Here is a 24,187-nt window from a genome sequence, read left to right on the forward strand (position 1 = left end):
TCAGGGGGGAGCGGGGGGAGAGAAATGGAGAGATGACGGTCAAAGGGCACAAACTTCCAGTTATAAGATGAATAAGTTCTGGGAATCCAAAGTACAGCATGGTGATTATAGTTAAATATAATGTGTATGTACTGTATTATATGTACACACACACACATATATACACACTATATATAATGTATATACATAATCTGTATGTCATACCGTGTTATATACCTGCAAGTGATACAGAAAAGGAATGGTAATTAGTGATGCGATAGGGGTGTTTGCTAACACTACCGTGATAATCATTTTGCAATACAGTTGATCCTCGAACAACTAGGGGGTTAGGGGCGCTGACCCTCTGCGCAGCCGAAACTCTGCATGTAACTTATATAGTCAGCCCTCTGTATGTGCGGTTCCTCTACATCTGCGGTTCAACCAAACTCACTGTGTAGTACTGAAGTATCGGGTTGGCCAAAAAATTCATTTGGCTTTTTCCATAACATATAGAAAAAAATCCATATGTAAGTGGACCGTGCCGTTCAAACTCACGTTGCTCAAGGCTCAACTGTATGTAAGTATACACCTCAAAACACTGTACATCTTAAATTTATACAATCTCATATGTCAATTGTATCTCAATAAGGCTGGTTAAAAAAAAAAGTGCCAAATACAGCTTCTGTAAATTATCAAAGTATCTTTAGACAGAACTCATCATTTTCCCTTTGTACAGGGGGATCCAGGGTTTGTAAGGCCTGAAGTTTATGCAATTTGGGGAGTGTTTTTTTTCCCCAGCTTTACTGAGAAACAATTGACATACATCACTGTATAAATTTCAGGCATACAGCATGACGGTTTGATTTATATATTGTGAAATGATTACCACGGTAGGTTCAGCTAACATCCATCTTCTCATATAGATGCAATAAAAAGAGAAAAGAGAAGAAGAAAAGGAAAATGTTTTTTTCTTTGTGATGAGAACTCTTAGGATTTACTCTCTTAACTACTTTCCCATATATTGTACAGCAGTACAATATATGGGAAACTATAGTTATCATGCTGTACATTACATCCCTAGTAGTTATTTATCTTATAACTGGGAGTCTTACCTTTTGAGCACCTTCCTCTAATTCCCCTTTGTCCCCACCTCTGGTAGCTGCAAGTCTGATCTCTTTGCGTTTTGGTTTTTTGTTGTTGTTACTTGGGGGTTTTGTTTTTGGTTCCACGTATAAGTGAGATGATACAGTATTTTTCTGGGGAGCTCTCTTTAAGGAAAAGAACACAGAAATAATTATGAATACAAACTTAGATACTAATGTGAATGCTTATTAGGAACGAGAAGAGAAATTGCAACACATTACTGGAACCATGGAAAATGAGGTCCCTTTCTTTTGAGAAATGATTGCAAGGAAATGATTCCTGATTGTAACCTTGCCTCTCCTCACCACATAGAACTGTCTACATTTCCCAGTAACAACCAGAAATCCTTGAAGGTTGGTCTGAGTGAAGGACCCTGATACTTACATTTAATTAACTAGCATCACTGTAAATCTGCCTCTACACTGCAAACTAGGTTTCCTTTCTTAATTAACTAGGCAAATAACTAATGCATCAACTTATATTAGTTTGCACTGGAAAGACAGAGGATGATTACCCTAATCCTCAAGATTTCACAGCAGGGAGGACACTGCTACAGGAAGGCGATGGTAGAAGGTCTCCAAAATGACCACCATCAATCACTTCCTTCCCTCCCCGTACAAGCACGCTGCTCCTCTCATCAAGGGTGGATTCTAGTTCTCCTCTCCTCAAATATGGACCCACCTTAGTGATTTCTTTAATCACCAGCATGTGGAAGAGGTGATGTTCTGGGACTCCTGGGCTAGGTCTTAAAAAGCTTTGTAGCGCTTCCCTGGTGGCGCAGTGGTTGAGAGTCCGCCTGCCGATGCAGGGGACGCGGGTTCGTGCCCCGGTCCGGGAAGATCCCACATGCCGCGGAGCAGCTGGGCCCGTGAACCATGGCCGCTGGGCCTGCGCGTCCGGAGCCTGTGCTCCGCAACGGGAGAGGCCACAACAGTGAGAGGCCCGTGTACCGAAAAAAAACAAAAAAAAAGCTTTGTAGCTTCTGCCTCAGTCTCTCAAACCACTCCTCTTGGGCTGTTTCCTCTCAGAATCCAGCTGCAGTAATGCCATGAGAAGCCAAAACCACATGGAGAGGCTGTGTGTAGCTGCCTCGACTCAACACTCAGCTGACAGCCCACATCAACTGCCAACCATGTGAGCGAGCCGTTTCGGACTTGCAGCCCATCTAGCCTTCAGATGACTCCAGCCCCAACTGATAGCCAACTGTGACCACGTGAGAAGCACCCAGCTGAGCCCATTCAACCCGCAGAAGTATGAAAGATAATAATAAATTCTCCTGTTAAGCCTCTAAGTTGTTCTGTAGTCAACAGAGGCACAAAGGCATTGTATTGTGATGGGACCCTCTCCCTATAGGATTGGTGAGAAGGGACATGGGACAGCGAGCCCGCTGGAGTTTTCTCCTTGGTCCCTACTTGTCCATAAGCAGCACCTGTCCCTCTGTTCCTGTCCTCCGGCAGGTAAATACCAGGAAAACCTCCCTTGGCGGGGTGGGGAGATGAGAGCCAGTCCAGGAGGCAAGTTTAATTTGAGGGCTGGAGGTGAGGAATAAAACGTCCATTTTGGTCTTAGATCCAAACCGCGGTTTCCAGTCTAACTTCATCCTCGCTATAAAGTTATTTTCATCCCAGACTCCTGTGTCTGTTTTTTAAATTGGTTCAGAAAACTCAGAGGGAAAAAGGATAAAATTATTTTTCCTCTTCAGACCCCAACAAGCAACCTTCTTCCTTTCTCACAGGCTAGAGGGCAAAGTTTAATTTTTTAAAAATTTCACCCTGCTTCATCCTCTAAAACTCAAGTGTGCCCTCAGTTCTTGTTATGTGGTTTTGTGAAATGCCTCTCCCGTGTGCCTCCTTTTGGCTTTCCTGGTCCCTGCCCCAGCTCAGAGCCTCACTGCCACATGGTTTCACTTCTACGGCGGCCTCCCGGTCTGCACCTTCCTACCTCTGCACCCCCCATCCACGTGCTGTTACAAGCTAAGACTTCCACCGCCACATTCACTTATCATGCTGATCCCCTTGCTGAAGACCTGATCTGCCGCCTCGGGTCCAGTTCTAGGCCCTCCATGATAATTCGCTTGATTATAGCTAATAGCCCTTCAAGCTAATCTTCCAAACATTCTGTAAGGCAAATTTTACTTCACACCAGACTCATTACTGCTTCCTTCTTTTATCTTGTCCTCCCTCTTCAGATTAGATGGTGTTCGCGCTCTCCCTTCTCTGAATTCCCCTAGTCCCTTAGGAAGCAGGACTCACAGGGTTTATGGCTGATTATTCTTTGGCCTTCCAAGTGCCCAAAATTCTAATTGCTTGAGGACATGTTCCCCAGCGTGCTCCTCGATAAACACTATTGGACTCATGTTTACTCTCTGTGTAAACAGCCAGTGAGATTTTGTGGTCTTGATGGAATAAACGATCTAATGTTTATTATGCCAGTCTCTGTTTTAAGTACATTTTATATGTCATTTAACTTGTTCCTTGCGTTCCTGGGTATAACAACCCTATTGTCCTCTTTTTACTGAGGAGGGCACTGAGATTTAGGTAAAGTAACTTTCTTATAATCACCCAGCTAGTAAGTAAAGAGATAGAGCTTGAGCCCATGACTGATTACCAGGTCTGAGTTTCTAACCACAATATCACACTGCCTCCTAAGGTATTTTTGAGGGGTCTAGGGAATTTTTTAATTCCTCCTCTACCACCCAAAGATAATTACTGTAACATTCGAGAAAATTTCCTTCTCAAGACCTACATTTTTATATATGTGTATACATATGCACACAAATTTTTAACTACTTACGATCAACTTTTTGTATATACAATCCTATTTTGTTTCACTTAATGTAGCCCAGCCATCTCCCCGTATCACTGTGCACCAATATCGTTTTTTTATGAATTGGCCAGACTGCAGAAAGTACACAATACAATCAAACATGCTCGTTCCCAAAACAGGATTTTGGCTTGGGGCATGAAAAGCTACTGAGAATCAGAAGACCGTAAATGTTCAGGAGTCAACGTGAGATCTTAAATATTGTTCATGTTTTCATGGGAGACAACAGGGGAGTCTCAAACAAAATAGTCATTCTTCTCTTCACCTGAAAGTGAATACTGGGAATCCCCTGTAAGTGCAAAGGCTTCCAGAAGCCAGTGCATAAGGAAGACTAATGTTTACTGACCATCTCTGACCATGTACCAGACCCTGTGCCATGCAATTCCATAGATGTTCTCATTTGTTTTTCCCAGCACCTTGTCAATCTAGGCATTTCCACCCCACCTGCAGGAAGGGGAAAGCAGGCTGAAAGAACTTGTAGAGGTCCCAGGTAATGCCGGTGCTAGGGAGGGAGTTCAGATACTGGAGCCTAAGGTCTTCCTTCTTTTAGAGAAGCCTGTTTCAGATGAAAGAAAAAAATGAAATCTAGATGAAGAGAACCAAGAATGACCTAAATGAGTGAGCTGGAGTCACAGAAAACAGCTGATAGGAATCCTGAACACTAAGGAGAGGAAAAATGAAGCCAAGAGAAAATCAGGCTCCCTTGTGGTTCAGTGTGGCGGGGGCGGGAGGTGGGGGACTGCTGAGTTGATGGGGTTGGCTTTGCAACCCGGCCCCCAGACAGAAAAAGACCTCATTCTTCCAAGAGCCCAAAAGGGGCCTAAAGTCAAGCACAGTCCTGCAGTAGAGGCCAGAAAGCAAGAAAGACATTAAGAGGAATCTTAGCTCTAGGGAGGGCCTGTCACAGGCCAGAAATGGGTGCGGAGTAGAGAACATCTGTAAGTTTAGGCTGCAGGCCTGGGCTGCGCTGTCTGAGGAATAGGTCATGAGGTGTGTGCTGGACGAGGGTGGAGAACTGCTGGAAAAGAAGGTGCAGAGTGACTCTGAATTCACAAATCCTCTCTTTCTCCACTTGAACTCTAGGGTGATACACAAAGGTTGAACAGTGATGAGCCTCATTGAGCGAGAGGAATGGGAGACCTGATGGGGGTGTTTCCCTTATGGAGGAGAGGCCCCAGTTACATGGGGGAATGATGCCGTGGACCAGGGGAGGGTCAAAACGCTTCCTACGCTCGGCAGACAGACCCGCGCTGGGTTGATGGGGGCCTCCTGTGGAATTCAGTTCTCGGCCAGAGATTCCCTACCTTCGACCTGGGGAGATATGTGGGAGGCTCAGCAAACCTGGCAGCCGCTCTTTGGGTTTGGCAAACTCGAGATTTTTCCAGTGCCTTGTGTTCAGCGAAACCAAAAATGTGTTTGGCTAGAAACGCTTCTCTAATTTTTAAACCCCTGTGCATTTTTTACGTAAATTTGATCCACATGGTTTTGATTTATTTTTATTTAACTCATCAAGTCAAATTAGGAGCTACAATGATGAATGGGAACAATGCTGATTTCCAAGAAGATTTTTGAGCCTTTTCTCTTAGAACTAAATCACATTCCACCCCCCCACACACACATACCCCACTTCCTTGCGACTGTTAAAACTACCAGCCTGAGCTGAGTTTGAAATTTAGAACCCAAATGTGAAAGAAAGATCCATGCTTGGCAAAGATGAAGCGTAGCAGGGGAATGTTCTTAGGAAGTCATGGTTAGAAAGCCAGGGTAGGCTTGGGGTGCAGGTGGGGGAGTAAAGGCAGCAAGGGAGCCAGTTATTCCTTATTAGACGGTTTAAATAAATTTACCCGGCTTTGTGGGCTCCCAACAGAAGCCCCCTAGCTGTTTCTCCAGGGTCTGACTTTATCACTGCCACCCAGGGAAAAGGAGTTTCTGCCCCAAGACTGGGGATGTGGGGTTCCCCTGTACCCATCTTTTCTTCTGCACTCCTGCATCGGAGCTGATTCAAGCTGCTCCCCCCTCTTCCCTCGGACCTTCCTCCCCCTTTCCTAGCTCTGGGGAGGCCTCTCCATCTGGAAGCATTTAAAATGTACAACAATTTTAATCTCGTGCAAAAGAATCTTGAGATTTACACTACATACCCATTAAGCTAAATTATAGGTGCACAACCTCATTTTGCACAATTCTGTCTGGCCTAGGGTGGCACACACAGAAGGCCAGTCCTGTCTTTCCCAATTACTTTTTCTACCACACCATCATTTTCCACAACTGCAGTCTGAGGCCGGCCGTATTTCTCTGAGGAACTCTGGCCACTAAGGTCCCAAGACAGAGGTACTCTCTTCAGAGCCCCTTGAAACAGTACTCAGTGGGTCCCTTCAACACTATCCAAAAAGATTTCCTTGAACTCAGCTTCCCTCTCCTACAGAGCCTGATCAAATTGGACAAACTTGAGTACAAGGATCATCTTGTTAGTTAATAACTGTACAACCATGGGGGAGTTAATTTACTTCCTTGGATCTCAATTTCCTGGTCTGTAAAATGGGTATAAAAACCATACACACCTCACAGAATTGTTGTGAGGATTAAATGAGATGCTGCACGTAAAAAAAAAAAAAAGTATATCGTCTGGCCCAGACTTCCAGACAGGTGACATGAAGTTTCTGATCAACCAACTGGGATTTTTCATCAGTCCTCGGGGACTCTCCCATGCTGGCCCAAGTTTTAAACCTACAGTCTCTTCTTGGGATCCACAGGAGCACAGTGATTGGAAGATCTATAACCTAACTGCATAGAGATCATTCTTCTGAAAACCAAACCAAACTTCTCACTTTATATAGAAAATGTGTGTGTGTGTGTGTGTGTGTGTGTATGTGTGTGTGTATGGGGGTGGGGAGGGTGAGAAGGTTTTCACTCTCCTTTAAGGAGCAAAATGGTTATTAGTGTTTCCTGAGAAGCCCTCACCCCCCATATAGTCACACTTTCACCTGTGTTTTTTGGAAAGGTGACAGTACCATTTAATATGCCTGATAAATGCCTCCCTCCCAAGGGGGAAAATATAGACGTCCATGAGTCTAGTATTGGCTTGGCCAAAAAGTTTGTTCGGGTTTTCCATACGATGTTACGGAAAAATCTGAACGGACTTTTTGGCCAACCCAATAGTTATTGGTTTTCTCTGGCCAGGAGGAGTTTCAGCAGTAATTCAGGGATCCTTCTGTTGGCCAGAATAGAGGGAGCAGGGATCCACCAACTTCCAGGGACCCTTGGACATTTTATATCATAAGGGTTCTTACCATGCAGAATTGCTATGAAGGCGAAAAGAGAGACATCTGCAGATGGTAATTATTATTTCCACCAAGCTGACCTCACTTGACATCCTAGGTGATATCAGGAAATGTGCGTATCTTCCACGCCTGCTATTTACTAGAGATTTCCCTCTCTTAACCTCTTAACCTCCTGTGGCTAGATCTATTTTAGATGTCAGCCTCAGCAATAAAGGACTCTAAAGGAACTAGCCCTGCTCACAGCCCTGCCAAAGGGGTAGGTCTGGGTGGCTGATGGTACCCATCGCTGGCTCTGGAGTGGACATAGTCTACAGGCTGGGAAGTCACTTGTGACCTCGGAGAAAAGGTGAGTTGAGCCAATGAGATTCCTCTCTGGGAACGTGCAATTGGGGGAGTAAGAACATGGCTGTCTGGTGGCAGAGACATATGCAGCATGGCTGGTCTCAGGGCTGCCTGGATTCCAGAGCCACCTTCGCTCCCATAAAGCCTGGCTCTTCAGGGGTTCTTCTTGTGGACCCCATAAATATCTCTTCCGACATTATTAAAATAAACACCTCCTTTTTTTGAGTCAGCATGAGTGGGTTTCTGTTTCCTCCAACAAAAAGAGCCTTCGCTACAAACACAGCACCCACCCTTGGGAAGAACATGCAGATGGAACTATGTCTAAACATTCAGGGACTTCCAGTGTGAGGCACAGTTTCAACAGTTAATTACACGGTATGCAAATACCGCTGCTTCCTGACTCACCCCTCCCTGGCTCTCCTCTACTGTACAAATTGCAAACATTTCTCTCACTCTCCCAACCTCCTTTGCAGCTAGGGGCGGTCATGTGACACAGTTTTGGCCAATGAGATGCAAGTGAATGTCTACTGGGACAGATAGGCTGTCCCCTCCTTCCTGCCTTGCATGAAAATGTTATGCTTGGGGCTTCTGTCACCATCTTGCAACTATGAAGGAAAAAAATATGCAGAGGTGTCACCCCTGGCACATTGGAGGTGCTGCACCAACATGAACAGCCACCAAATTCCAGCCTCCGTGATATGTGAGAAAATATACCTCTAAACTACTATTACTTAGAGTTTTCTATCACTTAGAAGTAATATCTTTTGTAAATGATATACCTTGAAATAGAACTTGACATTGTTTCCTGTATTATAAGAAAAATGATTTTTTAAACCAAATATATGACAACTTGTTTTTCAATTAACTTCTCTAGACATCAACTGAATGACATCAGCTTTCTAGGCAATTAAAAATCTAAGAGGGGGGCTTCCCTGGTGGCGCAGTGGTTGAGAGTCCACCTGCCGACGCAGGGGACGCGGGTTCGTGCCGCGGTCTGGGAAGATCCCACATGCCGCGGAGCGGCTGGGCCTGTGGGCCGTGGCTGCTGAGCCTGCGCGTCCGGAGCCTGTGCTCTGCAATGGGAGAGGCCACAACAGTGAGAGGCCCGTGTACCGCAAAAAAAAAAAAAAAAAAAAAAAAAGCAAGTTCATTCTGGCTGGTGTAAGGGAACAAAGATCAGATTTTTTTTTTTTAAGTTAGACCAAATTATAACAAGCCTTGAATGCCAAGTGACGGAGTCTGTGCTTTAGTCTCTGAGCCTTGGGGTGTTGTTGAAGGTTTCTGAACAAACAGGTGTCAGAGTAGTTGTTTAGGAAAATTGGCCTGATGGCAATATGTGGGCTGGATTGAGAAGGCAAGGAATGCCACTAGGGGCTGTGCAGCCATCTGGGTGGGAGGCCATGAGGGAAGAACCAGCACAGTCCAAGTGAGAATGGAGTGGGGAAAAGAAACAGACATGAGAGACACTGCAGAAGTACATGTGACACAAGTTGGCTACTGTCTGGATCTGGGGTGTGAGTCATGGGAAGAATAATGTAGAAAACATGTTCTTGTACCAAAGAGAAACAAAAACCTCATGCGGTACCTCTGGAGCTGAAGACAGGAATGGTTTTATGTAGATGTTGGAGTCATGCACCTTCAGGTCATGGTCCCCAAGTCCCCTGGTCACTCCAATAGTCGCCATTACTCGGGCCTAGGAGTATAAGCAGAGGGTCATCAGAAACACACACACACAGAGAAAGTATTCTCACCACAGTATGGCTGCCACGGGCTAAGAGAGAAGCAGTCGTTTTCCGGTTCTTCCTGCCCCTCTCCATGCCCCTGGCTGCTAACTTCTGTGGGTACTTGTTTCCAAGGAAGGGCCCACCAAGGTCACTTGCATACTTGAGGAGTGGCTTTTCTAGCAATTATCTTAATTTTAATGGACTGCTGCTGTCTCATTTCAGATTTCTTTTGCAGAGACTGGAGGGAAGGGTGTCCAATAAACTAAATACAATACATCTGTGATGTCTACAGCTACTGAAATCAATTCAAACCAAATCCAACTATCTGCCCATCCCCCCATCCAGCCATCCACCCACCCATCTGCTATACATCCATCCTTCACGTGTTTACTGAACACCTGCTACGTCTCTGGTTCTGTGATAAAAGATGTAAAACCGTCAGAGGCAGATCCTGCCCACCCAAAGCTCATATATTACACTTTATGGCTGGAGAAAATAAACCATTAGCAACTCTATAACCTGTCCTGCTAACATCTTCACAAATTCCATCTGGGTGGAAAGGAACATGATGTCACTTTGCTGTAAATACACAGACACCTTATAGCTGGGACCACACCATCTGTAGCTTTCTCTACATGGTTGTCCAAATGCTTTAAGGAAGCAATACGATTAAACTATTGCCTACACTGTCAGCCTAATGATCTCCTGGGAGGCCACAGATTTGATTTACTCAAACATTTATTGAGCACCTACTATGTGCAGGCACCATGCTGTGGGGGACAAATATCTAAGGCCTGGTCTCTCCTACAAAGGAACTTGGTAAGGGAGGCTAAGAGGTACATGTCTAATTAACAACATATGGAATATGGCTGAGTGCTGAAAGGCACATGAACAATGGGTTATATGAGTTCAGAGGAGGTAAAAATTCTACTAAGAAGTTTCCCTGGAGCAGGGGGCACTACATTTTTGTGCAGAAGGATATCCAGCATCAAGACAGATAAACACAGAGGGATGGAGTGAAACTCATTCTGGGTGGACCAAAGCCCACTGCTCTAACACTTGGATCAGCAACACTGTACCTGGTGTAGTGTCATGGTTCAAAGACCTGAACTTGGATCCTCGCTCTAATGCTTGGGTAATAAGAATAACTTATAAATGCTAAGGCATGAATCTAACACTTTACCATATCTTCATCCTACTTTCCCCAAAAAGCTGTGGATTTTGGAGCTGGTTTCACATCAGAAGGTGGGCAGGTTTACAGTCAAGTGGAAATGAAACCGTAACACACATTTCAAAAGCAAGAATCAAAGGGGGTGAAGTGCAGACACAGGAATGTGGACCTGGGGACCTCTGGTCTGGCACTGCTCTGCTGGGGGCCTGGCTCAGCTCCCTTCTAGCTGAGCGTTCAGCTCTAAATGTGGACATTCTGAGTCCCTTGTAGCCCTTCTACTCTCCTTCCTGCTGTGGCACCTTCTCTGGTTGGACATTTTAGTCCAAAGAAATCTGATATTTCTGCTAGTTACTGAATTTGTTTACATGTCCCACACAAGTCCTTTAAAGCATTGGCAGAAATTAAATGAAAAGTAACAGCAGTGAAAGTATTCTGAAACTTCTGGGGAGGCCGTGTGCAGAGAGGAAGGAGAAAACCCCTGTAAAGGATCAAGACAGAACTGATGTGTTGTAAAGCTCTCTGCAGAGATCATGGACTCCTGGGACAGAGGAGGCATGCTACTTTGGTACAGGGCATGCCTGGAGCAGACTGACGCCACAGTGGCTTTTAAATAGGTCAACAGGTACAATGACTGAACTTGTCAGCTACATATCACAGAACTGTCAAGCCCTAATTAACTGAAATGCTGGAGGAACATGATGTCCTGGTGAATTGAACTGTTTGCTAAACTGGGAAAACCCTTGCTCTTTTAAATCTTTTTGCTGGTTAGCTTTGAAGAACACATTTATCCATTTTCCTGTTGTTCCAAGGAGAGTATACTGAACATAACTGAATAGCTTATTAAATACTCATGCATTTACTGACGGCCTGCCATGTGTCAAGTACCAGGCCGGACAGGTACTAAGGATACAAAGGCAACAGGATGTGGTCCTGAGCTTACTGGGAGCCACTGGTTAGCAGCAGGGTAATACTGAGAATTTCAGCACCACAAAGAACTGCAGCTGCAGGCGTAGATCACTGGGCTGAGTGATGTGCACTGACGGCGCCCACTCTACAGAAAGATACACGAAACCCTACCAGGAGTAGGAGAAACCCTACCAGGAGAGCTCTACCCTGTCATGATTCTCAACCAGGGATGGGGCAAGTTAGTTTGAAAAATGATGCGTTTATTGATCAAATAGCTGTGTTTCATTTCCCTCCATGAAATGTCTCCTTCCAGTGAAATCACTGCTGGGCTACACTGAGCCCAAAACCTAATCCTGTGTGTTCTCTTTCACACACACACACGCACGCACACACGCACACACCCACACATACACTCAAGTTCTGCCCATGAAGGCCTCCTTCGGTTTTCTTATGAGTCACTTCATCCTGATAAAAGCTATCAAATGCTGAAAAAAATTTCAGTTGAAGATTCTTTTCAATGTGACCACATTTTTCACTTCTAATTGGAACTCTCAGCGCCTAGTTGAAATGTATTCGTGTTTGGAGGAAGAATGCAATGATTCAGAAGGTGTTTGTTCTTCCTGGGAAATGGCTTCAAAGCATCCTCATCTCTGCTCCAGGACTGGAACCCTCTCCAGTCTCTGCTCAGAGACTTTAAGATCAACAGCCTTCCTTAAGCTCAACAATGTTTGATTCTGACTGAGGCCCTGGGAGCTGGTGATGGATGGTCTTTGCTATCTCCACCTGGCATCTGGTCCATGTGATCCTATAGTTTAATCAGGGTGAAACTTTGGATCCCCTTTCCATGGGGCAAGTGGAAAAGCCACCTTGCAAAGCCTGAGCTTCCGTGGTGGGATGTGAGGGCACTAGAAGGAAGTGGAAGGCCATGGCTCCACGTCTGGTACCACCCCTCGCCAGCTGCGTGACTTCCTGAGCAGTTTTAACCTCGGAGTCCCAGCTGCCTCATCTACCAAGTGGATAGAAGGCAGCCAGCTCTGCCTGCCTCGTGGCTTGTTGTCAGATACACAAGGAGATGATGTATGTGAAAGTGGTCGTGTTTAAACACTGTGAAAAGTTATTCAAATGGATTGAGAAGGGGGATGGCATTTTCACAAAATTAACTTTAGTCCCTCATGCTCACCACCCCCGTCCCCCAACCCTGCCACTCCCTGGACCCTCAAGACAGGAGGCCTGAAGGATGATGGAGGTGATATTCTTTCAAGCTGTCAAGGCTATGAAATCATGAGCTGCTGAGTGGAACATACAGATCACCACGGGCTCCGTGGAGACAGAGCCTTGTTCTCTCAGTCCGGGGAGGGCACGTGCCTACCTTCTTGCCTTCTCCATATATAAGGGGAAACTTCAAGTCATCATCCTCAATGGTTTTGTATGCCCTGTAGGGGGATAAACAACATTAAAAAAAAAAAGCTTTGCACTCAATTAGTGACCTGCTGCCCTGACACAGGCCGCCAGGTACTTTATTTTCCCTGAGATTCCATCCGGTCACCACACTGCTGATCTCTTTCCGTATAAACAGTCATTCTCCCTACAGGGGTGTGTGTGTGTGTGTGTGTGTGTGTGTGTGTGTACGTACATATTTTAACAAACCAGAAAATACCAAGTCTTTACAGGCTTGAAGAGAGAGAAAATGAGCTGGCGTATTCACAATTAGCGAGCAGGGGTGATAGGCTCCTGTCTTCAGCATTTAGTGTCCGTGCAATAATGAAGCTCCCCAGCAGCGGTGGCAGGATTCTTGTCATTAATCTGGAGCTGTGAGAAGCAGCAACACTCAGCGGTGGATGGGGGGGCGGGGGGGGGGGGGACTGCTCCAAGAGCCAGTTCTCACCTCCGGGGGTTGTTTACGCCAAAGCAGCCTCGTACTGGAATGGCTGGAGAAGGAATATTTAGAGCCTGTTTGACCTCAGCCTGATATTCAAGGTTGGCAGAAGATCCTGTTTCACGATAGCTATTAAATGGCCATTCGACACACAGAAAGAAAATCCACTTTACACTTCAATGGTTTATTCCAGACACGGTTGTCCAGATGCCACGACACACACAGCAGAGGCTGGCCAGGCTATGGTGAGAGAGCAAACGAAGGCCACGTCTTGCGATTTTGCTCACAAGGAAGTTAAAAAACAAACAAGCAAACATGGTACCCAGTTACCAGCTGTATAACCCTGGGCAAGTAGCTCCACCTTTTTGGGTCTACATTTCCTCATCTGTAAATGAGGATAACCACACAGGATGTGAAGAGCTTAGCACAGAGCCCGGCACTTAGTAAGTACTCAAGAAGCGGTAGCTATCACTAGTATTTAGTAGAAAGCTAATACGTGGCACACCAGTCCCCCTTTCTGCACAATGGGCACAGCATTGCCTATTCAATTCCTCAGAAAAGTGGTAGGAAGATTAAGTAACAGATGGGGTAGGTTCTGCTTGGTTAGAGGCTAGAAGCAAGACGCTTTTCTCAACTAATATCTCCTGAGTACATGAAAACAATTAATTTGTGACATGCCCCCTGGTCCTGGATATATCTAGGCAGCTTGGGAGTGAACCCGACATCAAATTTATGAAGGAGCTTGCTATACAAAAGAATGCAACCCGATTGAAAAAGGGCTCAACCCCGAAACTAAAGCAGGCACATCCTTATTTTCCAGGAAGTTATTTGGTTAAGTTCTTTCCCAGAGGGCAGAGGAACAGTGAAGTTTTGGCACCGGACGTGTCTGCGCTTGAGTTTAGCACTGCTTTCTGTGTAGCCCTGGGAGAGCGGAGAAGCCTCTCTGGACCTCAGTCTCCTCGTTAAGCAGAGAGGCCAAAAACTCCTGGGCTTGCTGTGAGGATAAAAATGGGCTGATGAATGTGACGAGCTTAGGAAGCATTTAGCCCAGTGCCTGGCACATGCTGAGAGCTTGATAAAAGCTAGTTGCTGCCGCTGCTGCCGTCAAGTGGGCCCAGCGGTATGCCATGGATTGAATTTTCGACAAAGGAACCGTACTATTTCCTTCCCCCAAATCTACCAAACTAACACAAGGTGGAAATAGCTACTTTGATGTTTCTATGCTCCCATGAACTATTTAAGACACTGTGGTAACCAAGTCACTTGGGGACCAAACAGAGCTATTATTAGAATACACTCAGCTTGGGGATTGAACGAGTTTGTAGACCAGTGGTTCTCCATCTTGGCTGCAAATGGAATCACCTGGGGAGGCTTGAAAAATCCTGATGCTCAGGTCACATCCCAGAGCAATTAAATCTGAACTTCTGGGGATGGGACCCAGGTACCAGGAATTTTTTAAAAGCTTCCCAAGTGATTCCAGTGTGCGGCCACGGTTGAGAACCACTACTAGAGACCAAAATCATTAGCTAACATTCAAAATCAGTTGAGCAATAAGCCCCCTGTCACCTTGACCCTAAAGATGACAGACTACATGGCTCAAGGGAAAGGGGGTAATGGCCTGAGAAAGGCTGTGCAGTGGGCACAAGCAGGGCTTGGGGAGCGAAGGGAGGAAGTGTGGAGAGTAAGAAGACAGGTTCTGACAGAGAGGAGGATATGCAGTGGGGACGGTCCCCAGGGAGGGGCTGGGGCCTGGAGATCCAGGCACAGAGTCTGGAATCACTCGTGAGGCAGAAGGTGGCAGCTCTAGAATCAAGGACTGGAAATTCTTAGAGCTCAGTGGAGACAGGCTACGAACACTCTTAACAAGCTTGAAAAGGCAGCAAAAAAACTGTCCTCTGACTCTACCATAAGCCCAGGTAATCCAGTTCTCTCAGGGCAGAGAATTTCAGGAGAGTGAAGTCTGTGTCACCACAGCTCTGAAAGGCAAACACTCATCTTGGAGTTGTCACCCACAGGAACAAGACCGCCACAAGTGCTAATATTACGTTTTAGCCCCTGTTTCTTCATCTTCAAGAACAACAAAAAAACTGAAAATAGAAAAGACAGCTCTGGAAAAGAAAGGTTTATTCTGTTCCTGCCATTGTTGGTTTTCAATCAAATACGAGCCCCCTCCCCTCCCCTCCCCAACAGATGACCAGGGTGAATAACTACAAATAAAGAGAGAAAGCAGAGCACCCTCCCCTCCGCAGGCTTTCAGAGTCTGAAGCACAGCTCATCAGGTGACAGTAAGCGGACTTCCCGCCATGGTTAAAGTCTTAAATAACAAAGAGTAAAATACTCAAGGGTTAAAACTGGTAACGTGATTAAAGACGGTGTAAATCAACGATAGCTAAGAATAGTGACCGCAGCTGTAACTTAATGAACACCTTGTACAAGCCCAGACACTGGGCTGGGTATTTGCGTACCATGTCTAAAATCTCTCAAAGACCCTGCAGTGTCCTATCTGACAGATAAGGAGACCGAGGTTATGTTACTCTCCCAAGACCGTATCCCGTGTTAGCGGCCCTTAAGCTAAACTCAGACTGTCCCAGAAAACACACCAAAGAAATGTGATGTCAGGGTTTAGCTCTGCAGGTTTCTCATTCTAGTTGAAGAGTCTCAAATGAGACCATTATTGCCCACCTCTCAGTGGGTAAAAAGCAGGCAATGATGGGGAACTTTTGGCAGAAAAGGAAGGGGAATTTTCTGTGTGGAGCAAAAGGTGACCATGAGGGGACAAAACCAGCAGCTGTTCCCCAACACAGCCTACAGGGAAGAACACAGGGAAGCTGCGGAAGCCACCGCTTCCCAGGTCATTTTACCTGTGGCCAAGGAGTCCGACGGAGTCCTCTCCCACAGACTGCAGGCCTCCCTCAATCTGTCCTGCAGCTTAAGGGGCCACCTCAGTTTCTGCTGTTCATATTACATCCATAGTCCATGTCTAGGCTGTGGGCTTGAATCTGTACGCTTCCCAAGTGTCCTTGGCTTCCACTCCTCTCCGCTGGGGGAGGTGAGAGGATAAGAGAGGTTGGAAGCTTGAGAGCTCTAAGACATAGACTTAGGGCCTAAGATGAACAGCTAAAGTCTATTCCTTCACATCAGATCCTATGGTTTCCGAAATCCTGATTAAGTTTTTTAAAAAACTCCCCAAACAGGGAATTCCCTGGCAGTCCAGTGGTTAGGACTCAGCGCTTTCACTGCCGGGGCCTGGGTTTAATCCCTGGTTGGGGAACGAAGATCCTGCGAACCTCACGGTGTGGCCAAAAAACAACAACACCCCCCCCAAAAAAACCCTCCCCGAATAGATTACTCACTAGTTTACAATAATATAACTGACCAGAGATCATATTCAAATAATTACTTGTTACAAGAAAGCAAAACTGAAAGGCTTAGGAAAGATATTTAGACTCTCATTTGGGGTCAATTCCTTTATGAATATTTATGAGGCCAACTGACACAAGGATGAGATGAGAAAAAAAAATAATGCAAGGCTTAAAAAGGGCTAAATAAATTAAAGGGCTTTCCCTAACTCCAGGCGGTATCCTCAGAAGTTTCCATTAAACATTTTTAAAAGTAAGTGTAATAGTTTCCCTTGCAGCATTGATTCTGCAAAGCTGAAAAGACAAGGCACCATTGATCTGGACCCACTGGAAGGAGAAGCTCAGCTCTGGAAGAGACCAGAAGGTCACTAAGTTGGCTGTACCCCAAATGCAGGAATCCCTCCTTCAACACCCCTCACACTGGCCCTGGCCTCTGTCATCGAATGGGCTGCTGTAGACAGTCTCTGTCCGAGGAACTTTACAGGACTAACTTTGCAGTGCCACTGGAGAACAGCCCCGGGAAATTCTTTTTTAAATGGACCCAGTCCACCCATTGGTGTGTTGGTCTGTCTTCTGGGAAAACATGAAAGAAATCTAGTCTTTCTTCTACTTCAGAGCTCTGCAAATATTTGAAGAGAGCTCTCTCAAAGTTTCCTCTTTCCTAGTCTCATGAACTGTCCTTCACAGGACCTGAGGCACCATCCCTAACCATCCATTCAACCAGTATTTATTACCTGAGCACCAAATACCGTGGGAGGGGCCCTCTCGGAGCCTTCTAATTTGTCACAGTCCTCAAAGAATTGCACTCAGAACTGAAAACACTTAAGATGTGGTCCACAAAAGAATGAAATGATTACTTCTTTGATTTAGACCTTGCTCTTTTTTACATTACTGCAGCTTATACTGGCGGTATGTGCAGGTACACGTCTCTGCGTGGTTTAGGGTCATATAATGAAACGACGAGGGAAAACAAACAAAAAACCCAACCAAACAAAAGCCCAGTCAGTCCACAAGAAAAAAGACCTGAGAAGGTTTCTTGACTCATCGTCTTCCTCTAGTTTACACTTACGCAATGAATATTTTACTTTGAGTGGAAAACTCCATTGCCCTTGTTATCTTGCTAGTTTCAGTCCATCGTCCCAACCCACCAAGGGACATCGGAATCCATATCCTTTCATCCAAAAAAATCAGCTCTCCTTCTATGCTATGTCACGTTAAATTTGATAACCAGCTCTGCCATCTTCATCCGGGTCATTGAAGGAGAAAACCAGCAATGCTAAGCAGAACCAAGCCATTAGAGACCTTCCTCCAGGTCAACCTAACCAGACAAAGGGTATATCAACATTTTTTGAAGGCACGTGGATGAAAGTAAGTGCAATTTGAAAAATCGTGTTCTTGTCTGGTGGAAACATAGAAGACAGACTCAACAGTAGAGGGCAGACAATGAGATATCCATGTTTAAATTACTGGGTGGTGGGGCAGGGGGTGATTTAGGACTAAGAAAGGCTGAAAACACTGATCCAGAGAGACACTGTCCTCATGAATTTTAGACTCTTTGGGTAGAGCTCTCAGGCCATCTATGAAGCAACTGAACTGCTGTCCACACAGTATTTCTCCATCTTGTCCAAAGACTAAGAGAAGAAACCATCAACTTCCTTACAAAGTCAAAATACATCCGTGTACACTATTGCCACGATCAACCAGCCTACACACCCTATCAAAACGCTGGAGGCTGCTAATTGAGCTTGACTTACTAGTGAGCCCAAGTTGTTCTGCAGATCACACCACCTCCAGGGGATGCTGATCCTTCAAACTGCTCTCACTCCTAACGCGAGAGAGAGGCACTGGCTGCTCCCCCATCAGCCTGGCCCTTCCAGACTGCAGCTCTCCTTCTGCCTCCCCACATCTGCTCCCACACCCCTCCCTCCCCTTTCAGGGCATTCTCCCACCTTCCCTGAGGACTTCAGTTTAGGTTTACAGATTGCTTTCCCATTCTTTCCCCTGCACGTTATTCTCAGCAACTTTACAGGCTGTGATGGTGCTTCTGGAATCTTGACCTTACAACTCCTACCTACTTCCTGATGACCTTCCTCACTGCTCCCCATCAGCACCTGGTCATATGGGCTGCATCCTCTGAGATCTGCACTCTAAGTCACCTCCCCTCTCTCACTCCTTTGCTGTGGTTCTCAGGCCAGGTCCCCCCCCACCCACTTGGTCCTGCCCTTCTAACTACCTTCTCCTACTCTTGTTTCTGGATCCAGCCTCCGCTTGTGGCAAACATTTACAATTTTTTTCTTGCTAACAGCTTAAAATGCCTCACCTTCTTGATCCTCTAGTAAGAAGGAAACACAACAAGAGTTGAGTGTTTTGTTTACTCATGTCACACCATCTTCTTCGGCCTACAGCACTGCAATTGCCTCATCGGGCCTCCCTGCAATAATCTAGGCAAGAGAGGATGGTAACACGGCTACAGTGATGGCAGTGAAGGTGTTGAAAACCGTTCAGTTTTGTCCTTTACCTCTATTCTCAGAGCAACCAGAGTAATTATTTTAAAATGTCAGATAACGTCATTACCCTACTCAAACCCTCCAATGGCTTTCCCATCACACTTGAAATAAAAGCCAAGTAATGAAATGACCTTCTTTAAAAAATCACTCCCCACCCCCAAACTTCCTATTCCCCTTCTTTGCTTTCTTTTTCTTCAGGCATCTCCTGCCACCTAACATTTTAAATATTTTACCTATTTTGTTTATTTTCTCGACTGCTCCCCTGAGCGCCCTGCCCCCCCCCACTTAAGTTCTCTGAGGACGGAAATTTTTGTTTTGCTACCCGTGACATCCCTGGTACCTCAAAGACTGCTCAGTGCATAATGAGTGCCCAACAGATGTTCGATGAAGGGAGCAAATCAGCGAATACTACTTACTCCAGGCAGTGGATTTATTCTGCCCTGTCGTATTTTCTTTTTCTTTATGTATTCACAAAACAAAAGCAAAAAGTCTTGTTTTCAGCGGCTGCTTTCTAAGCCTCAGCCCATGCCCGCTCACACGCACATCCCTTTCCTGCTCTGGTCTTGCCTCGCTGTGTGCTGCTCCTTGGAGTATATGTTTTAGACACATTCACTGAACGTTTGAACTCAAGAGATCCCCCGGCAGCCACAGTGATGTCTTTTCACCCTTGTGATGCGTAGCAATTATACGACTCCTCCTGGATGAACACGTCTCATCTCTGTATCCATTTTGGAATTTTTATCAGAAAAACCTTTGCTTGTATTTTCAGACTGGCCGAGACACCTGCAAGCAAATCTTCCACAGCCATTTCTCTTTTCATCCACAGTCATCACTCCTCGGCTTAAAATTCTCCAATGGCTTTCTATCATCTTAAAATATAACCCAGAGATGAGGCCCTCCATGGTCTGATCTTTGACACTGCTCTGACATCTTTTATACTCTGCCACACGCTCGGGACACTAGCTTTCTTCCTGTTTCTTAAATGTGCCACGGGGGCTCGTCCTTCCCTCTTCCTGGGCCATTCTTCCTCCAGACCCTCACAGAGCCAGCTCCTCGGCATCCCTCAGAATGCCTTCTCCAGCCGCTCATCTAAAAGTATGATGCTCTCTGCTCTTGTCTCATCTCTTCATGGTACTTACACAGCACAGTCGGAAACTACCGTATTTATTAATTTACTCATTCTGCCTCCCCCTCTAAAACATTAGCTCCATGCAGCCAGGGATTTTGTTTTATTCATTGTTCTATCCTCATATCGACAACCGTGCGGGCACATTGTGGATGTAAAGTAGACGCTAGCTAAATGGATGAATACATGAATAAAGGCTGCCACCTCCTCTTTAGCACATGCTTCCCCGCTCATTCTTCCTTAACAGCAAGCTTTTCTGGGGCTGAAATTTGGAGTTGAGTTCCATCAGCGATACCTTGGATTTTTGTCTACTCCATTATATTAAAATTTTAGGTTCCCTTTTATCGCCAATACGAATTTGTAGATAGTCATAAAGTTATAAAAATGGTGTTTATGATCTTCTTGCTTATCACTTTCTCGTGGTAATTCCTAGGCATCACCTCCAGAATGGTAGCTTTTGGTGCAGTGGTTCTCCAGGGTCTACGGTGTTACCTAGATAATGCTCTTCTTCCATATTAACTCAGGCGAAAGTCTACTTGGGAAGGCAAGTCCCCACTTCAGAAAGTTCTTTCTCATCTTTGCTGGATTCCTCCATTCCCAGCCACAGCCCCCACTCTGACTTCGTAACCCACAGGCCAGGGACCCAACGTTCATGCTTTGGCACCATCCACATAGATCACTTCCCATGCTCTCCCTTCTCTCTTAAGTCCTGACTTTTAACTAGAAAGAGGGATGGAAACAGCACTTGCTTCCCTAAGTCTTAATTTCCTTAGTGGGACTTCAAAGTCATTTAAGAAGAATGTGACCCCTTCTGAGGGTTGTGACGGACCCTCTTCCTTCAGGGGCTGCCTCATCTTGACCGTCCACTCCTGCGGCTCCAGTGACACACACCAGTGAGTCACATTCTTCCACTCGCTGACCTCTTGACGCGGCCTTGGACGGCTCTCCTCCCCTTGGAGTCTTTCTTCCTGGATTCTCCCCGCCTGGCAGAGCCCACTGTGGGCGTAGAGTCAGAGGTTCTGAAGTTACAGCTGAGTCCTCACGTGGACTAGCTGTGTGAACTTGGCAAAGTCCCGCAACCTCACTGCATTTGCTTCTTCAGCTGCCTTTCTTCACGGAAGTTTCCAAGGATTAAATGCAAATATGTCTGGGAAGGTCCTTTGTGAAGAAGGATAAGGTGCTATTTAACTCTAAGTGGTGGCTATTATAGTCTTAGGAGTGTCCCTCATCACTGGGGAGGTAGAGCACAGATGACCGGTCCCCACAGGCAGGAGGACAGCACATTCCCCCAGGAAAACTGCTTCCTGCTGAGGCCCCGAGACACCCCAATTCATACTTTTTCTACTGCTGCTAGTGATACCAAAGTATGAAGGAGAGCACCTGTGCAACTTTCATCCGGAAAGGTCTATGGTTCCACTGGAAAGTGAAGACTCAGAGACTCAGAAGGGTATCTCCGAGCTAATAATCTAAAGGGGGTGCTTTTGGGTTGGTCTGAAATAGTCACAAATGGAGAATCGTCCCCCCTCAGCTAGAAGCTCAGCACCCTTCTAGGAGGGAGGTTAAGCCCCAGGAAGTCTCATTTGCCCAGACAGAAACTAAGTGCTAGGCAGACAGAGGCACATCTCAGAGGGGCTGAGCAGGTTTGGATGGAGGATGGTAGACAGAGCGTCTCAGGCTCTGGTCCCCATCTCTGGCTTCCAACAACCAAATCTCAACAGAAGCTTGAATCCCAGGAGGCCTGGGATGAAACATCACCGAGGCCTGGATGGTCAGGAACAGACACGTGCTGAGAGCCCAAATGCTACCCGTGGCTTTTAAGAGCTTGGCATGACCTCAATTTAGCAATTCACGGAATCCACAGCGGCTCTCCCACCAACTCAGCTCTCTCCACACCCATCCTCCCCCAGACCTTCCTGGAAAAAGCAATGTGGGATTGGCAATCACCTCATTCTTCCTTTTTCCTGCCAGCCCTCTGTATTTGCAAAGGAGTCGAGCCCAAAGCCTAACCACAGAGCTCAGAAAGTGGAGGCTGCTTCCTGCTCCTGGAGATGGCCCTGCAGTGGGCGGCCCACGCCCCCTCCTCCCTGTATGAATATCCATGCTTGCGTTTTCTTTAAGGCAACACAAGATTTTGGTACTTTGTCGGGTCTCTTATTTTTTTAATGCCTTCTTTTAAGAGGCCCTGTTTCCTGGTTTCAAAGATTCACAGTTAAGAAATTCCCCCCAAATTTCTTAAATTTGTCTTTGGATGAAATCTTAATATGCTGGGAAAATGTCCCCCAACTGTCAGGGAGGGTGAATGTGAACCAAACTTAATGAGGTCATTAAGTCAGAGCCGGGGAGTAAGGCTGAGAGGCCGTGCTCAGGGCCCCGGGGTGAGTAGCAAAAGGCTAAGAAACATCCCCTACCCAGCAGGTAGGCCGGGGGTTAGGAATATCCTCTCTAATGCTTCTGGGCAGCATCCTCTCTGACACAGGCTCACCACTGTATATACAAGCAGGCTTTCCTTATTTGTAGATCTGAGTTTTGAGGAACGGGGTCATATTTTGATGCACTAGGTCCCTGGATTTATGTGCCAGGAGTTGTTGTCAATGGGTATCTTAATTACTTGATTCCTGGGAAAGTCCCCCTGTGAGGCCAAGCATCCACCAACAAATGCCACTTTATTTTCTCCTTTCGGTCCTTGGACTGTCGTTTAAATTAGTTGAAGCCTGCAGGCCCTAAGCTATATACAAGTTGATGCGCTGGTGCTAATCTAGTGCAACAGTCTGGATTCAGGCACAAACAGCACGCTTGAATTTAAGAGTGTGATTAATATTTGGTGATGTAATTGAAGAGAGCTGGCAGGTGCCGTGCAGCCCAGCTTGTGTATGGCTGGCTGTGATGAGAGAAACCAATGAAAGGGGAAACCCTCTGGCCCACTCTGCAGGAAAACTTTTCATAATGGGGGGCAAGCTCTGTTCCTGACATTGCAGTTGCCCTTGAGGAAACACCGCCACCCCCCCCCCGCCGGTGCCCATTAGTAGGGCCGATCCGCAAGCCCTGGGAAAATGCCTACCTTTCCCCTTCCTCCCGTCAGTATGCCTGGACCAGAGCCCACCTGGCGTTCTGCGAGTGGTAACCATGCCTCTCTTGTGGCCTAAACACTCCTCTTCCTACCGCCAGGCCTCTGGTGGCGGCAAGACACAACAGGGCTTGCGTTCACGTCACTGGTCCATGTTCCCGGGGAGCATCCACTGGCTTAGAGCAGAGGTTTCACACTCTATGACTTTCAAAGACACGTATCGATCTTGTTAACCCAATGTACACCAACACACACCTCAAAAAACAATATTTATGTTTACCATGTGGTATCCACTTTGATATTTTCTTTTCTCCCTGTGCAACTTAATTTAAAATGCACATCTCCAGACACCAAACTGATTTCACAACCGCCAAATGGGTCCCCACTCACAGTTGGAAATGTGTAGAAAGGAATTTGGATAGCTGCTCCTGGTAGCTCCACATGAGGAGATCAGGCTTTGACCGGAGATGAGAGCAACAGGTTCTACCGGATTGATTCGTGAATATTTACTGAGCACCTACTAGCTGCCAGGCACTCACACAGGTGCTGGGTATATGGAGTTAAATAAAGTAAGGGTCATTTCTTGACTCATGGGCCCAAGGTGAGCAGTGGAAAAGGATTCACATGGAAAAAGATGCTTTGAATCAGTCTACTGAAAATAGAATCAATCAGGTACACATGCAAAACAGAACAAATAATATTTCAGGACAAAACATTCTGGATGACTTTTAGGGAAATTTCAGATTTGGAAATGAGTTCTGATTCAGCATCCACTCGGTGTGCATTAGCACTTGGCTAGGAGAGCTTCATATTCTAATCAATAACATTTAGATCTCCCACAGGTATGAATCAGAGATCCTTGTTTTATGAGCACACAAATATGGTATGA

General features: G+C 46.0%; 2 protein-coding genes across 9 annotated transcripts in view; one reads left to right on the forward strand and one right to left on the reverse strand.

The window, feature by feature from the left end:
- The window catches only part of MON2 (MON2 regulator of endosome-to-Golgi trafficking), a 200,508-nt gene extending 196,960 nt beyond the window's left edge, over positions 1 to 3,548 (forward strand). For all 8 annotated transcript variants that reach the window (XM_089919984.1, XM_089919982.1, XM_089919985.1 and 5 more), the window contains one exon: positions 2,151 to 3,548. The gene's annotated coding sequence lies outside the window, so the exon portion shown is untranslated. The remainder of the gene's footprint in view (positions 1 to 2,150) is intronic.
- The window catches only part of PPM1H (protein phosphatase, Mg2+/Mn2+ dependent 1H), a 260,953-nt gene that overhangs the window by 29,451 nt on the left and 207,315 nt on the right, over positions 1 to 24,187 (reverse strand). Inside the window, exons 7-8 of the mRNA XM_022571638.3 lie at positions 12,736 to 12,799; positions 9,151 to 9,258 (exon numbers count right to left, since the gene is read on the reverse strand). Coding sequence (XP_022427346.1) covers positions 9,151 to 9,258; positions 12,736 to 12,799 — 172 coding nt within the window. The remainder of the gene's footprint in view (positions 1 to 9,150; positions 9,259 to 12,735; positions 12,800 to 24,187) is intronic.

Source organism: Delphinapterus leucas, chromosome 11 (genome assembly GCF_059928025.1).
Source record: "Delphinapterus leucas isolate spDelLeu-1000000601 "Yukka" chromosome 11, BTC_Dleu_Yukka2, whole genome shotgun sequence".
Lineage (NCBI taxonomy): Eukaryota > Metazoa > Chordata > Mammalia > Artiodactyla > Monodontidae > Delphinapterus > Delphinapterus leucas.